The following is a 14,143-nucleotide window of genomic DNA, read 5'->3' on the forward strand; positions in this document are numbered from 1 at the left end:
TATGAATTGAACAGAACAATAAAGAATGTAGATGTAAATCACTTATACAATGAAATTACTAGGAATGGACAACCTTCTATTATATGCTTCTTCCATAATGGAGCATACTAAACTAAATAAACTATCATCCTAAAAGGTATTTGGTCAAATGAATGTTTGCTGACCACATTAATATTTCAACAGAATATGTTGGTTCGAGTTGAGAATGTTGATGGATGCTGCTACTACTCGTATATATGAAAACAACAGTAAGTTCAATTACACGTGGAATAATGAGGTATGATGATTATTACCCCCAAAATGTTATTAGCAAAAAGCTTACAACAAAGAGGAAATGAATAAAATCTATGTGCTAGGAAAATTTGCTTTGGCCACTTTCCATAAACTCTCTATTAGCACTGAAGGAAAAAATTACAGAATTTAGAAATTATTTTTTATGTTCTTAAAATGTGTCACAACTGTTGATGACACTTTCAACATTTAATTTATTATTATCCTTTTTGAACAGTCTCAACTACGCAATTTACAATAAAGACTGAAATTTGCTTATTGTCTTCTCCAGTCTTCTTTTATTACTGGGCTCTATTTTATTATCTCAATTTTAGCTTTACTGCGAGTTTAGTGGAATTCCACAACTTGTCTAGTAAGTCTGGCAGAGTAAAAGACATGGTCTCGAGAAACCAGCAACTATTTACTAGGACACAGTCTGTCATAAACATAGGGGTAAGTAGAACAATACAGTTTATTGGCATGTACAAGACAGCTGACCAGAGCTGGTGCACAACAATATAAAGAGCATTTGACCACCAGGGTCCACTGTCTATCAACTGCAGGTAATCAAGGCACCGGACCACAATCGATGGCCTCTGGTAGGGGCCAGGAGCAGCCAAACGGAAAGCTGTTCAGATGTGTGATGCATGCTTCATTGGTGGTGTTGAGGCTGTAGTAATATGTGGGTTACCACAGGTTGGTTCCAGCCTTTCAATATACTAATAGAATTTTAGCATGCATTTTTTCACGTATAAAGAAATGTTTGTATACTATTTTGTTTACTTATTTTCTATTAGTCTGTATATTCCTTCTTAGGTCTATTTTGGACTTACATTTTTTATTGCTTTTCATTCTTTCTGTTTAGATTTCTTTTATGTGTCTATGTCTATATAAAACCAATGTTTCAATCCTGTGAAGGCACTATGAACTGATGACCATGTTGTAATGCTCCAGATCTGTGTATTTTGAGATGTATTTTTGTTGTAATGGCAAAAAAAAATTTTTAACCAATCTTTTCTATTTCATAAATAAAGTTTTCTACAAATAACCAGTTATTTATATTTTCTCTTTAATGGGCTTGTGTAAATATCTGTAACAAGAGACTTTCTTCATTTTTCTGTATTTAGTTTCTAAAATACTGGGTACTAGACTATGTCCAACATGTATTTTTCCCACCAAGATCTCATCTACACCTATACTGGGCCAACCACTGTGAAGTGCATGGCAGAGGGTACTTCCTATTGTAGCATGTACTAGACTTTATTCTCATTTCAGCCACACAAGGAACACACGAAGAACGATTGCTTAAACTGCAATGTGTGCTGTAATTAGTGTGATCCTGTCTTTGTAATCCCTGTGGGAGCAGTATGTAGGGGCCTATAGTATATTCCTAGATTACTCACTTAATACTCTTTCTTGGATTTTTGTAAGTAGGATTTTGCAGGATAAACGGTCCCTATCTTCAGAGTTTTCAGCACCACTCTGATGGCCTTCCATGAGTAAAGCAAATATGTGACTATCAGTGCACCCTTCTTCGTACACTACTGGACATTAAAATTGCTACACCAAAAGAAATGCAGATGATAAAAGGGTATTCATTGGACAAATATATTATACGAGAACTGACATGTGATTACATTTTCATGCAATTTGGGTGCACAGATACTGAGAAATAAGTACCCAGAACAACCACCTCTGACCATAATAACGGCCTTGATATGCCTGGGCATTGAGTCAAACAGAGCTTGGATTGCGTGTACAGGTACAGCTGCCCATGCAGCTTCAACACCATACCATAGTTCATCAAGAGTAGTGACTGGCGTATTGTGACGAGCCAGTTGCTCGGCCACCATTGACCAGACGTTTTCAATTGGTGAGAGATCTGGAGACTGTGCTGCCCAGGGCAGCAGTCGAACATTCTCTGTACCCAGAAAGGCCCGTACAGGACCTGCAATATGCGGTCGTGCATTATCCTTCTGAAATGTAGGGTTTCACAGCGATTGAATGAAGGGTAGAGCCACGGATCGTAACACATCTGAAATGTAATGTCCACTGTTTGAAGTGCTGTCAATGTGAACAAGAGGTGACAGACGTGTAACCAATGGCACCCCATACCATCATGCCGGGTGAAATGCCAGTATGGCGATAACAAATACATACTTCCAATGTGCGTTCACCGTGATGTCGCCAAACACGGATGCGACCATCATGATGCTGTAAACAGAACTTGGATTCATCCGAAAAAATGACATTTTGCCATTCATGCACCCGGGTTCGTCGCTGAGTACACCATCGCAGGCGCTCCTGTCTGTGATGAAGCGTCAAGGGTAAGCGCAGCCAATGTCTCCGAGCTGATAGTCCATGCTGCTGCAAACGTCGTCGAACTGTTTGTGCAGATGCTACATGCTAATGCTTACACAGTGACTTGATTCCCCACGGGACCTGACTCAGCTTTTGAGAAACAAGGATTGGTGTGTTTCCAGCTTGATTCAGATCTAGATTTGGACATTTCCATTTCCCCCTTAAATTTGTGTGACGTTGCAGCTGCCTACTGCAAGGCCTACATATTATACCAGTTCACTCATTTTGTGCAACGTTGGTGGATGGGAACAACTCCTGGGCCCATTTTTCTCCCCCGGATGGCCACAGTAAAATCAACAGCGCATCAACGAAAGGGTTCTGTTGTGTGTCTCAGATAAGAACTATCAACTTCATTTCCACCATCCTGCTCAGCAGCCATCTGCTTCTCAACCCAAAAGGGACCACTCCAATACTGTAGCAGCTCATGATTCCACTGAGCCTTGTTCTCAACTGCAGTGATGGCTTTCGACATCAAACCACCATCTTACTGGTTGTGGCTCCATTGGATCATGTGCCACCTGCATCTACTCCCAGGGCGGTCACTACTGCAGGAGGAAGAGGGGAGGAGGAGGGGGGGGGGGGGGGGGGGAGGAGGATTTGGTGGTGCCACTCGACTTCATTATAAAAACTGAATAGGTAGCGCTATATTACTGTTAACTGCCATGGCTACTATGCAGAGGGCACATCTCACCAGGATTGCCTTCTGATGGATCCCACAAATAAACCAGCCCAGGACCGTTCTGAGGCAGTGAAGTGTGTCCCAATCATACTACTGGTTTGGCTTCAGCATTTTCCTTCCAGAATTTGTTACTGGTGGAACTCTGATACTGTGCAAACTGGACTTTGATTGGAATTCTTACTTAAAATACCTTGCATTGCCCTATGGGGCATTTTGTAATCTCCATTCATTTTGTATGCAAATTACCTTTACAAAAAATAAATGCAGTTGAAGTATGGAGGTGAGCCACTGCAGTGACATGTTTGTCTTTTCCAAAGTACATTTGCTCCTGACTTTATGTTCATGAACAATAATGCTGCCCTATATTAGGCTGCTCCTATGAGTGAATTTATTGCAAGTGAAGATACCCATTGCATGAAATTGCCAACTGGGATCTCCGAATCTTTACTGAATATGGAAAGTCCAGGGTGCACTGAAGAGACCCATTGTTAGCCACTTGTCATCACCAAGGACACTTCCATATCTCTGCACAGCTCAAGCTTGGTAATGGTGTCAACTGCCATACTATATATAGGGGTAAATACAGGGTGGTTACAATTAAACTTTTGTTACTTGAGAGGGTCCCCATGAAAAACAAGTGATCATAGGACAATGAAACTTTGTAGAAACATTTGTAAGGACATGTGAAACAGAAATAATGAATAAAACACTGAAAGGAACACATTTTAATTTCCACATGAGATAACATTTGTTAATTGCATACCATGTTTACATTCCGGATTACAAACACTGGTCAATGTGATGACCATCTGCATACACGACAGACTGGAACTGAACTACAGATTTCTGTACTGCTGCCTGAAACATTTCAGGTGGGATGCTGGCTACTTCCCTTGTTATGCTTATGTTCAGCCTCCAATGTGTGTTTGAGTCCCACTGATAAACCCTCTCGTTCAGGTAATCCCACAGCCATAAATCACATGGGTTCAAATCTGGTGATCTTTGTCACTATGCAGTTTGGAATGATCCAATGGTTCGATTTTCTCTAAATGTGTTACAGAGTAACCAAGTGAGCTCATGAGCAATGTGATATGGAGCTCCATTGTGCATCAAAACAGTTGAGCCCAAAGCATCTCTCTCCCATAGAGCAGGGATTACATGTTGTTGAAGCAGATCACAGTAACATGTGCAATTCATGCTGCATGTTCTTGGTCCTTGGGGTCTAAGTTCCTCCCACGTCACCATACCAGTACCATTATCTAACCACAAGTCATGACACTTAACACTACTAACAGTGTAAATCCTGCAGCACACAGTCTGAACATCACTCCTATAAAGTAATCTGCCAATATAGTAAATAATTTTCCCTCTATACTGACTCAAGTACTGAAAGTTTCATTATAATCACCCTGTACATCTCCTGCTAATACTTCTGTTGCTGTGGAAGAGTTTGTTTGGTTTTATTACTGGTTTTTAAAAGGATATTTTAAGTTTCAGAATTTCTCTAATCTTATGTTTTGGATAGTGTTGTAAATCATGTCTTTTTATTAACATTTACCTTGCTTTGTAATCTTTTTGACATTCTGTTAAGAACATATGTTTTCAATTCTTGATTACACTTAGCTTTTGAATCATAAATCAATGACATTACTGCTATAAAAGCACATAAAAATAGAATGAAAAATCACAATTATTCATTTTCTCCTAGAGGGAGATTATACATTGAAATATGGCATAAAAAACAATTTGTTAACATACCTGAAAGCCTTTGTACTTTATTAGCTCCTTAACTCTGTCAACAATAAAAAAATATTTATCATTGTCAAAATAACCTATGTCACCAGTATGAAGCCATCCTTCACTATCAATTGTTTCTCCTGTGGCAGCATTATCACCACAGTATCCTTTCATAATTATTGGACCCTTGAAACAAAGCTCTCCTTTCTGGTATGGTCCAAGAGCAACTCCCGTTTCCACATCAATAACCTAAAATAAAAGCAACTTTACTGAAGTCATACAAAGCAAATATCCACAGATAGATAGTTGGTACTCGCCTCTGATAATTAGTTAATAAAACGCAAATTAAATCTAAGTCCTTCCAGTGCACCATAGATATCATCTATTCCATGACAAATGCTTTTCTGATCTATTCAAGTAACTCACTTGTTTCTACAAAATTTGATATAAGTGAAAATTGTTATGATAACCAGGCTTTCAAACCTTCTTCTTCAGATCAATAAGTTTACAAATTTCAAATATATGAAACCTTTCCAAACAATTGTACACAATATCAGGGGGCGAATCCTAGGATCCGTTCAAGAGAATCTATAAGTCACACAAAGCATTGTTGCAATTCTGCAGCACTACAAGTTAATCAGGGCCACACTGTAAGAGCTGTTCAAAATGTGCACTGTGAGCCATAATCCATAAATGGCAATGCCTTAACAAGGGCTTGATGACACCTAGTTCATGACAAACAGTTGCACAGGGTTTTTACGTATTTTGTTCGAGGTCATTTTTATCATTGTCTAAAGTAATCCGCTCCACACTTTTTGAGATTCCACAGTGAAAAGGCCAATGTCTTAAGGTCAAGAGCCCTAGAAGGAGAATGCAGTGGCCATCCAATTCACTATCTAGGGAAGGTGATGTTCAAAAACTGCTGTACAACAAAAATTAAGTGCACTGGAGCCCTCGCACACATGGACCAGATAGGACACTGAACTGCTAAGAGCACATTTTCTATTATTACAGGTAGCACCATTGTCAGGAGGGCCAAGTACAATGGTCTGTTCAGTTAGTGAGGTAGCATACATGGGGTGATCAGTTGGTAATACTTCAGTACAGATTGAATCCAAATTGTTGTTGATGGTTTATGACAACCACAGAATGGTAATTAGCATGTGCCTAGATACTATGCAAATGTTGAGGGAAGTTCTGGCAGAATATAAATACTTTTGGGCTACAGGAGATCATTCACTGAAAAGCAGAAGCATTGAGTCATGAATAGGCACATGCAAAAAGAAAGAAAAACTTGCTAGCTTTTGGAGTAATCCCTTTTTGACCCAGAGTAAAACACACTCACACACAAACACACACACACACACACACACACATGCCCATTCCCCCACATAGTACCAACTGCATGCCAGTGCTGAATTTTGGCAGACGGGCTAGGACGTGTTGGGAGTTTGACTGATGGGGTGGGTAGACAAACAGCACCAATGCTGCATTTTGGCAGGTGGTCTAGGGTGTGGTGGGGTTGTGTCATGTGGTGTGGGTAGAGGAAGAGGGGGGTAGGAGGCAGGGAGGACTAGGGGTGTGTGGCTAGTGGCTCAGAGGAAGAAAGCTAGTTTGCTGTCTATGAATGCAGGATGGATAGGTGGCAGATGCACAGGCTGGGCATGTGATGCACGGTTGTCAGAGCCAGTGGGGAGCATCGCAAACTGAAGGTGGGGTGGCATGGGGATGTAAATTGTAAGGTTGTGATGGGATGGAGGAAAGGGAAACTGTTGCGTGAAGGGTTGGTTCAAATGACTCTGAGCACTATGGGACTTAACATCTGAGGTCATCAGTCCCCTAGAACTTAGAACTACTTAAACCTAACTAACCTAAGGACAGCACACACATCCATGCCCGAGGCAGGATTCGAACCTGCAACCATAGCAGCAGTGAAGTTCCGGACTGAAGCACCTAGAACCGCTCGGCCACAATGTGTGTGAAGGGTGTGAGGACAGTTGGGACAATTGGTAACTCATGTCAATACATCAAATATATGTAAGGATGTGCTTAAAAAAGTTTGACATGAAAAAGGTATAGGAAATAAATGTGTAAGCTCAAGGAATCAAAGGTAGTTGCATGTGTCAATTCAAAAGTGTGGTGAAGTTCAGGGCCTATCAGAATTGGCTACCACCGAATAGCACCACTGCTGCACCCACTCCCTGCAGTGTCCACCCTTTCTTCTTCTTCTTCTTCTTCTTCTTCTTCTTCTTCTTTTTTTTTTTTTTTAAAAAAAAAAGGGTGAAGGGTGAAGCATGGTTGGTAGGTGTTCTGCCATTGGCTACCATTTGAGATAGGGGTACATCTAATTTCAGTTTACGACAAAAGTCAGTCAGGATGTTGCATTCTTTGAGTGTATGAAGTACTGTTAAAGATGCACCACACGTGCACTTGGAAGGGTCCTTTTATTGCAAGAGAATTTCATGTGCGAGTTTGGTGTGGCCAATATGTCTACTTCTACATCTATGTCCATACTCTGCAAGCCACTGCAAAGTACATGGCAGAGAGTACTTCATATCATAACAGGTATTAGGGTTTATTCCCATTCCATTCACAAGCTGTGTATGGATTATGGGAAAAATGACTGCCGGAATGCCTCATCATATGCTGTAATTAATCTAATCTTATCCTCACAATCCCTACAAGAGTGATACATTGGCAGTTGCAGTATGTTCCATTTACTCATAGCAATACCGACATATGTTCCATAACACACACTACCGGTAGTAGGGGGGGGGGGGTTAACAACACACTTTTTAAGGATTTGCTGACTTGTATGTAGTGTCCAAAACTTGAAAATACATTACCATCATTACCAACAAGTGTTCAATAATGTATACTACGAATGAGGGGGATAGTTTATGATCATAAAAAAAATTAAAGAAGTTACAAATTTCATTATTTGTGGCTCACTTTTATTAATAGCAGGCTTTTTAAAGAGATGATGATGTATAAGTGAGGTCCAGAACTTGAAAATATTGAATATGAGACTCACTGAAAAAAGTCGCATCTACAACAACAATTACTACTATTACCACTACCACTGCTACTTAAATTTTTGGATGAAGTTTACCTGAAAAAATTTAAAACAGTTATAGAATCTTGTAGAATAATTGTTTAAAAACAATTAATATTTTTTGAAAATTTTAAAATACAAAGTACCCAACTAGACAACAACATTTGCACAAAGTGGGTATAAAGTATCCCTCACAACCTCCCTCCTCCATTAGTACTGCTAGGATTAGAGGTGGCTCTTGAAACACTGTAAGCAAGCTTTCTTGGGATGGTTTGCATTTGGTTTCAAGTGGCTGTTGGTTTCTTCAGCATCTCTGTGACACTCTCCCATGGGTCAAAAATACCTGTGACCATTTGTGCTGCCCTTCTCCGTATATATTCAGTGTCCCCCCTTAATTGTATTTGGTATAAGTCCCACACACTTGGGCATTTGCAGGATGGGTTGCACAGGTGATTTGTAACCAATCTCCTCTCTAGACCAATTGCATTTCTATGAATAAGCCAAAGCCTGCCACCTGCTTAACCTATGACTGAGCCTACATGATGGTTCCATTCCATGTGCCTACAAAGTGTCACATCTCAATATATGTATGAGTTGACCAATTCCAGCTGTGACTGGTTGATTCTGTAGTTGCAGAATACTATTTTTTCCTTAATGTTGAAAAGTGCAAAGTTTTACATTTATGGTATTTAAAGCAACTTTCCTATTTTTGCACCATTTGAAACTTTAACGAGATCTGACTGAATATTTTATGTAGCTTTTTTCAGAGAGTCTTCATTACAGACAATGGCATTATCTGTGAAAAGTCTGAGGTTACTAAAGTACACAGCATGAGGTGAAAGCTGATTTGTGAGGGGCCTGGAGCAAAGGTACACACTCTCTAGTAGCCTCTTTGATCATTCAGATTGTTTGTATGTGCAATATCTACCCCTCAGGGTGTGGTTCAAGGAAGTGATCAAACATCAGTGCCTGATGCTCTCAATTGTCATGTTTTCACTGTGTTTTCAACCTTAGTGAGACTGTTGGGAAGTTCATTGTCTGGAATACTCAGCATTCAAAGGAAATTTATGGGAATTCTCATTCTGTGGAAGTCGTACAGAAGGTTGTTTATGGTTTATGTTGGAGACTACCACATTTCATGGTCTACTGTTTATTCAAGGATTCACTACATACCAGGAAGTACAGGTTTGGGAGAGTTCTGACATGTTGGAGACTCAAATTATAACTGTCAGTTATGCAGTAAATGTATTGCACATATTTGGTAGAGAGTGTTTCTCATAACCTCCTACTCGGACATATGCATAACTGATGTGGTTATTGACCTTAGACACAACTGTATTACTGTATGATTTCATTATGTAGACAATCATGATATACAGAGTTAAGTATCTGCCAATAAGTGGTGAGATTTATCATTCCTTGGTACCACCATGCATTTCCATCTGTATTATTGGGTTGAGGACACAGCACAGCGGAGTTTGAGATGTAGTTCTTTGCATATGAGCGAGTTGGAAGAATTGTAGTTCTCTACATACGTTCTCAAGACATACGTTAGATGGCCTACCTGTTTGGAGGTGGTTCATAGGTAGATTGATCCTTTCATTTTGGAACAGAGAAAAGTAACAAGGATTTTAGGTTTCTGTTTGACGGTGATCACATAACTGATCAGGAGGAGTTATAATGATGCTCTCAAATATGTGATACCTGCTTCTGCAAAGATGCTGCTGTCTGGTCTGGCATGAAAGGCTCTAGTCACTAATTTTACTCCATTATGATGTACATGGTCTAAGAAACATAGTACAGATGGTGCTGCTATACCATAAATGTCACATATATAGTCTAAGTAAAATAAAATCAACGTTCTATAAAACCTTAATAAAACCACTCAATCTGAACCTAAAAGGTGTTGCTGTGAAAACAGAGACTGCTTCATATCCCCATGCCATTACCTTTCAGTTATCATATGTTGGTAACCTTGCTAGTTTACAATCAAAATAAAAACATAAAAAGTGAAATTGGCCAACTACTTAAAGTAGCTGGTCTCCCTCATAAAGCTCGAGATAGGGATATACAGAGCAAAATCTGCAACAATGCATCCAACATAATTTTGTTGGGGAAAAAAGTACCTGTGTTCTGGGCACAGCATTGTGCCCTTTATACAGCATCTAAAGGGAATGCAATGGGGTTATAAGTTCCTGTGTTACAGGGTTTCTCTGTCTACGGTATTAGCCAAGTCAATAAGCAGCTATTTAGAGTTAATTTGATTCACTTTATCTGCAAAATGTTTGCCCTGGTAGCACTTACTCTGATCGAGGGCACTCATCACAGGTGCCACCCAGCCATAGCAATGATCATCTGTAGAGACGGGCACTTACTCCTTGTGTAATCTAACATATTATTAATTTTTTTTCTTTTCTTTTCTCCTTCATTCTTTTCTTTTATTATAATAATAATTTTGTATCATAGATAACATTGGCATAGAAATAAAACAGGTAGAGAGATGCTCTTCAATTTTTTAACTGCTTTAGATTCATCTGTCTGTCTCGATAAGTGGTAGCAGGTGGATATGTAATGAGTTCCACCAAGTAAATATTGTTAAAAAATGTGTGTTCCAATTGTACATTAAAAAGTCTTATAAAAAGTTATCAAGATAGAAAAGTTTATTCATACATTCACAATGACCATACCCGTCTGTTCATCTCTCCATGACGCACCGAGAATCCTGCATCAAGAGGATCGAAGCAGACAAGAATAATTTGCGTGAGCAGAAGAGGGGCAATTCGGAGCCAGTATTGTCATACCAAGCTCTTGCACAATGGCGGTAACAAGAAAAAGAAGTACATAAATTATATCCTGAATAAATATATTGAATATTGAAGGTCTGTTTATATTAGTGCCAGTTAAAGTTCACTCAGGATACATGTACCTTCCAATTTTTTTCAATTATTCTTTAAAAAATTCCTTTTTTTAATTATTTAAGCAGCAATTTTTAATCAGTTTTCAATATATATCACATTTTATTCCCCCCACCACTATTCAATGACAACCACTCAAAGGATTGTGCCAAGTGGAATATGAACAGACCTTTCAGTTGTTGAGATAAATATTTTTTGAGATAAATGAACCATTTTATCGTTACATGAAACTAATGAGGCCTTTGTTGCATTTGTTATATGTCCATGAGATTTGAACTATTAACAACTTGAAGGAGCAAATTAAAATTAAATACCGCCTACAAACAAGATGTGCCAGGAATGCTGATTTCAGCGGTAAAGGTAGGAAGCTGCTACACTGTATGCTTATATGGCCATGCTTGGCAGTGCCTCTCTCACAGTAATAATCTTCTTTCCTTCAATTGATATCTTTTACAGAAATTGCATTTCTATAGAAAAGATGAAAATTTGTGTAAAGTCAACATCAAAGTGCAAAATAATTCATTCATATTCTGAAAGACTGTATCAGAGAATAATCAGGTTCATTAATGAATATGCATATAAAACTGCTTGAATTGAAACAAAATTTCATTTTTTGTAAAAAATGATTGCACTGGTGATATAACTAATCATAATGTCACTTTTATGACACTCAATGAGACAATTTCTCAGTTCTCACCAGGAAACATTTTTCCAAATAGTGAAACTGAAGTGCATGACAGTGAAAATTCCTCTGACTATTTGCTCACTACATCATGAATGGAGGAGCAGGAAACAGTTCAAAAAAGCAATGTAAATACTAGTGACAACCACAATTTGACACAATTCATGCAACTAATAACACAACAGCTTACAAAACAACAGGAATTTCAGGAAAATATAGGACAACAGTTTGCACAACAAAATCAGACATTTAACAGTTTCAAGAATAGTATTAGTCAAAAGTTCAGTGAGGTGAGCAAAACTATACACACTGAATTATCTGTCAAATTATCTGGTAAGTTCACAGAGCACAGTAAACAACTAAAACAAGAAATAATTACCAACATGTTCCGCATTATAAATACATTAACAGAAAAAGTAATATCCGTAGACTATAAACAGGAACAACTTGCAGGTGAGCTATCCTTAGTGAAGCATATTCTCAAATTCAGGAGACACAATCCCAAGTGGATGCGTTGGTAAAAATGTGACGAACGCAGTCAACGAGCTGCAAGACATATGCAAAAACCTACCTACAAAAATACACAAGTTGACTCTAAAAGTAGATCAGATAAGTTTAGAATCAGAATTTGTCAAAAAACAGAGAGATAATTTATGTGCAGATGTACAGGAAATAAGTGAAATCTGAGGCCGGGATGATGGATAAGGGCAGCACCCCTGCTGAAAAGGTAGTGTCAGAATACAAAATTTATGTAGATACTGTAGAAGAAGCTCTAAAAGAGAAAGAAAGCCAACTTCTAGCTAAAATTGACTTGCGTTTAAAGGGAGCAGAGGAAAGGTTAAGAGGTAGTGTTGCTAAAATTACTGACATTCCAAAATAACATACAACAGGAAGCAACTGCCGTCTGCATCACGTCTGCTGTGCAGCGAGCTACGTTGCTGTCTGCGTCACGTCTGCTGTGCAGTGAGCTATGTTAATTTAAGTATTAACTGTATTTTTCTTACTTGTCACTTCTTCTTCCATGTGTTTTTGCTTTTAGGAAGCTTTAATTGTCGAGTGCTAGTAATAGTGTTCCATAGATTTTGTGTTTGTTTTGAATACAGTCAGAGAGAGTCCCTTTAGTCAGCCATAGTGCCAGTAGTGCTAGTGTTTGTTTTGAATGCAGTCAAGAGACAGGTAGTGCTATTTTCATTGTTTTCTACAAGAAGTGTCTAGTAATCACAGTTTAGTCAACTATCAGCCACCTTTAGTGAATTAGCAGTCTAGTTAAAAGTTGATTAACTCCCTACAGTCAATTGATTTCTTAGGATGGATAGGATGTGTGACTGCTGTGTATGGACGCAGGAGGAGCTGGCCATTGTTTGCGATCAGCTGAATGTGCTGATGGCCGCGGTCAGCCGTCTTCAGGCTGCTGCCTCGGAGTGTAGCGGTAGTGGGGAGTCTGGTGCGCCGCATGCTTCACCCACTGTCCCTGCTGTCAAGACATCTTCCCGGGTACCGGGCGCGGTTGGGCCACCGTCCCCCCAAGTGGAGTGGCGGGTTCAGCGGCATTCGTGGCGCACGAGGTGGAGGGTCAGTGTGGAGGTTGGCTGTGTGGCATCGGTGCTCTGCCTGTGAGTGGACATGTGGCCGCTCCTTCAGCAAGGTCTGAGCAGACACACTGGGGGGAGGGGTTTATTAGTGATTGGGAGCTCCAATGTTAGGCGGGTGATGGAGCCCCTGAGGGAAATAGCAGAAAGGTCCGGGAAGAAGGCCAGTGTTCACTCTGTCTGCTTGCTGGGGGGTCTCATCCGGGATGTGGAGGAGGCCCTGCAGGTGGCGATAGAGAGCACTGGGTGCACCCGACTGCAAATTGTTGCTCATGTCGGCACCAATGACTCCTGCCTTCTGGGTTCAGAGGTCATCCTCAGTTCATACAGGCGGTTGGCGGAGTTGGTGAAGGCGGAAAGCCTTGCTCGCGGGGTGGAATCTGAGCTAACTATTTGTAGTATCGTTCCCAGAACTGATCGCGGTCCTCTGGTTTGGAGCCGAGTGGAAGGCTTAAACCAGAGGCTCAGACGTTTCTGCTGAGATCTGGGGTGCAAATTTCTCGACATCCGCTATCGGGTGGAGAAATGTAGGGTCCCCCTGAATAGGTCAGGCGTGCACTACATGCAGGAAGCGGCTACAAGGGTAGCGGAATACGTGTGGAGTGCACATGTGGGTTTTTTAGGTTAGAGAATTCCCTCCCTAGGCCCAACAAGACGCCTCCTGAGACGCGGCAAGGTAGGAGTAGGCAAAATGCAACAGGGAATAACAACATTAATGTGCTAATAGTAAACTGCAGGAGCATCTATAGAAAGGTCCCAGAACTGCTCTCATTAATAAACAGTCACAATGCCCACATAGTACTAAGGATAGAAAGTTGGCTGAAACCAGATGTAAGCAGTAATGAAATTCTAAAA

At 40.0% G+C, this 14,143-nt stretch overlaps 1 protein-coding gene across 4 annotated transcripts in view; it reads right to left on the minus strand.

Moving 5' to 3' along the window:
- The window catches only part of LOC126471284 (luciferin 4-monooxygenase), a 256,816-nt gene that overhangs the window by 37,358 nt on the left and 205,315 nt on the right, over positions 1-14,143 (minus strand). For all 4 annotated transcript variants that reach the window (XM_050099406.1, XM_050099414.1, XM_050099422.1 and 1 more), the window contains exon 7: positions 5,069-5,296. In XM_050099406.1, coding sequence (XP_049955363.1) covers positions 5,069-5,296 — 228 coding nt within the window. The remainder of the gene's footprint in view (positions 1-5,068; positions 5,297-14,143) is intronic.

Source organism: Schistocerca serialis, chromosome 1 (assembly GCF_023864345.2).
Source record: "Schistocerca serialis cubense isolate TAMUIC-IGC-003099 chromosome 1, iqSchSeri2.2, whole genome shotgun sequence".
Taxonomy (NCBI): Eukaryota; Metazoa; Arthropoda; class Insecta; order Orthoptera; family Acrididae; genus Schistocerca; species Schistocerca serialis.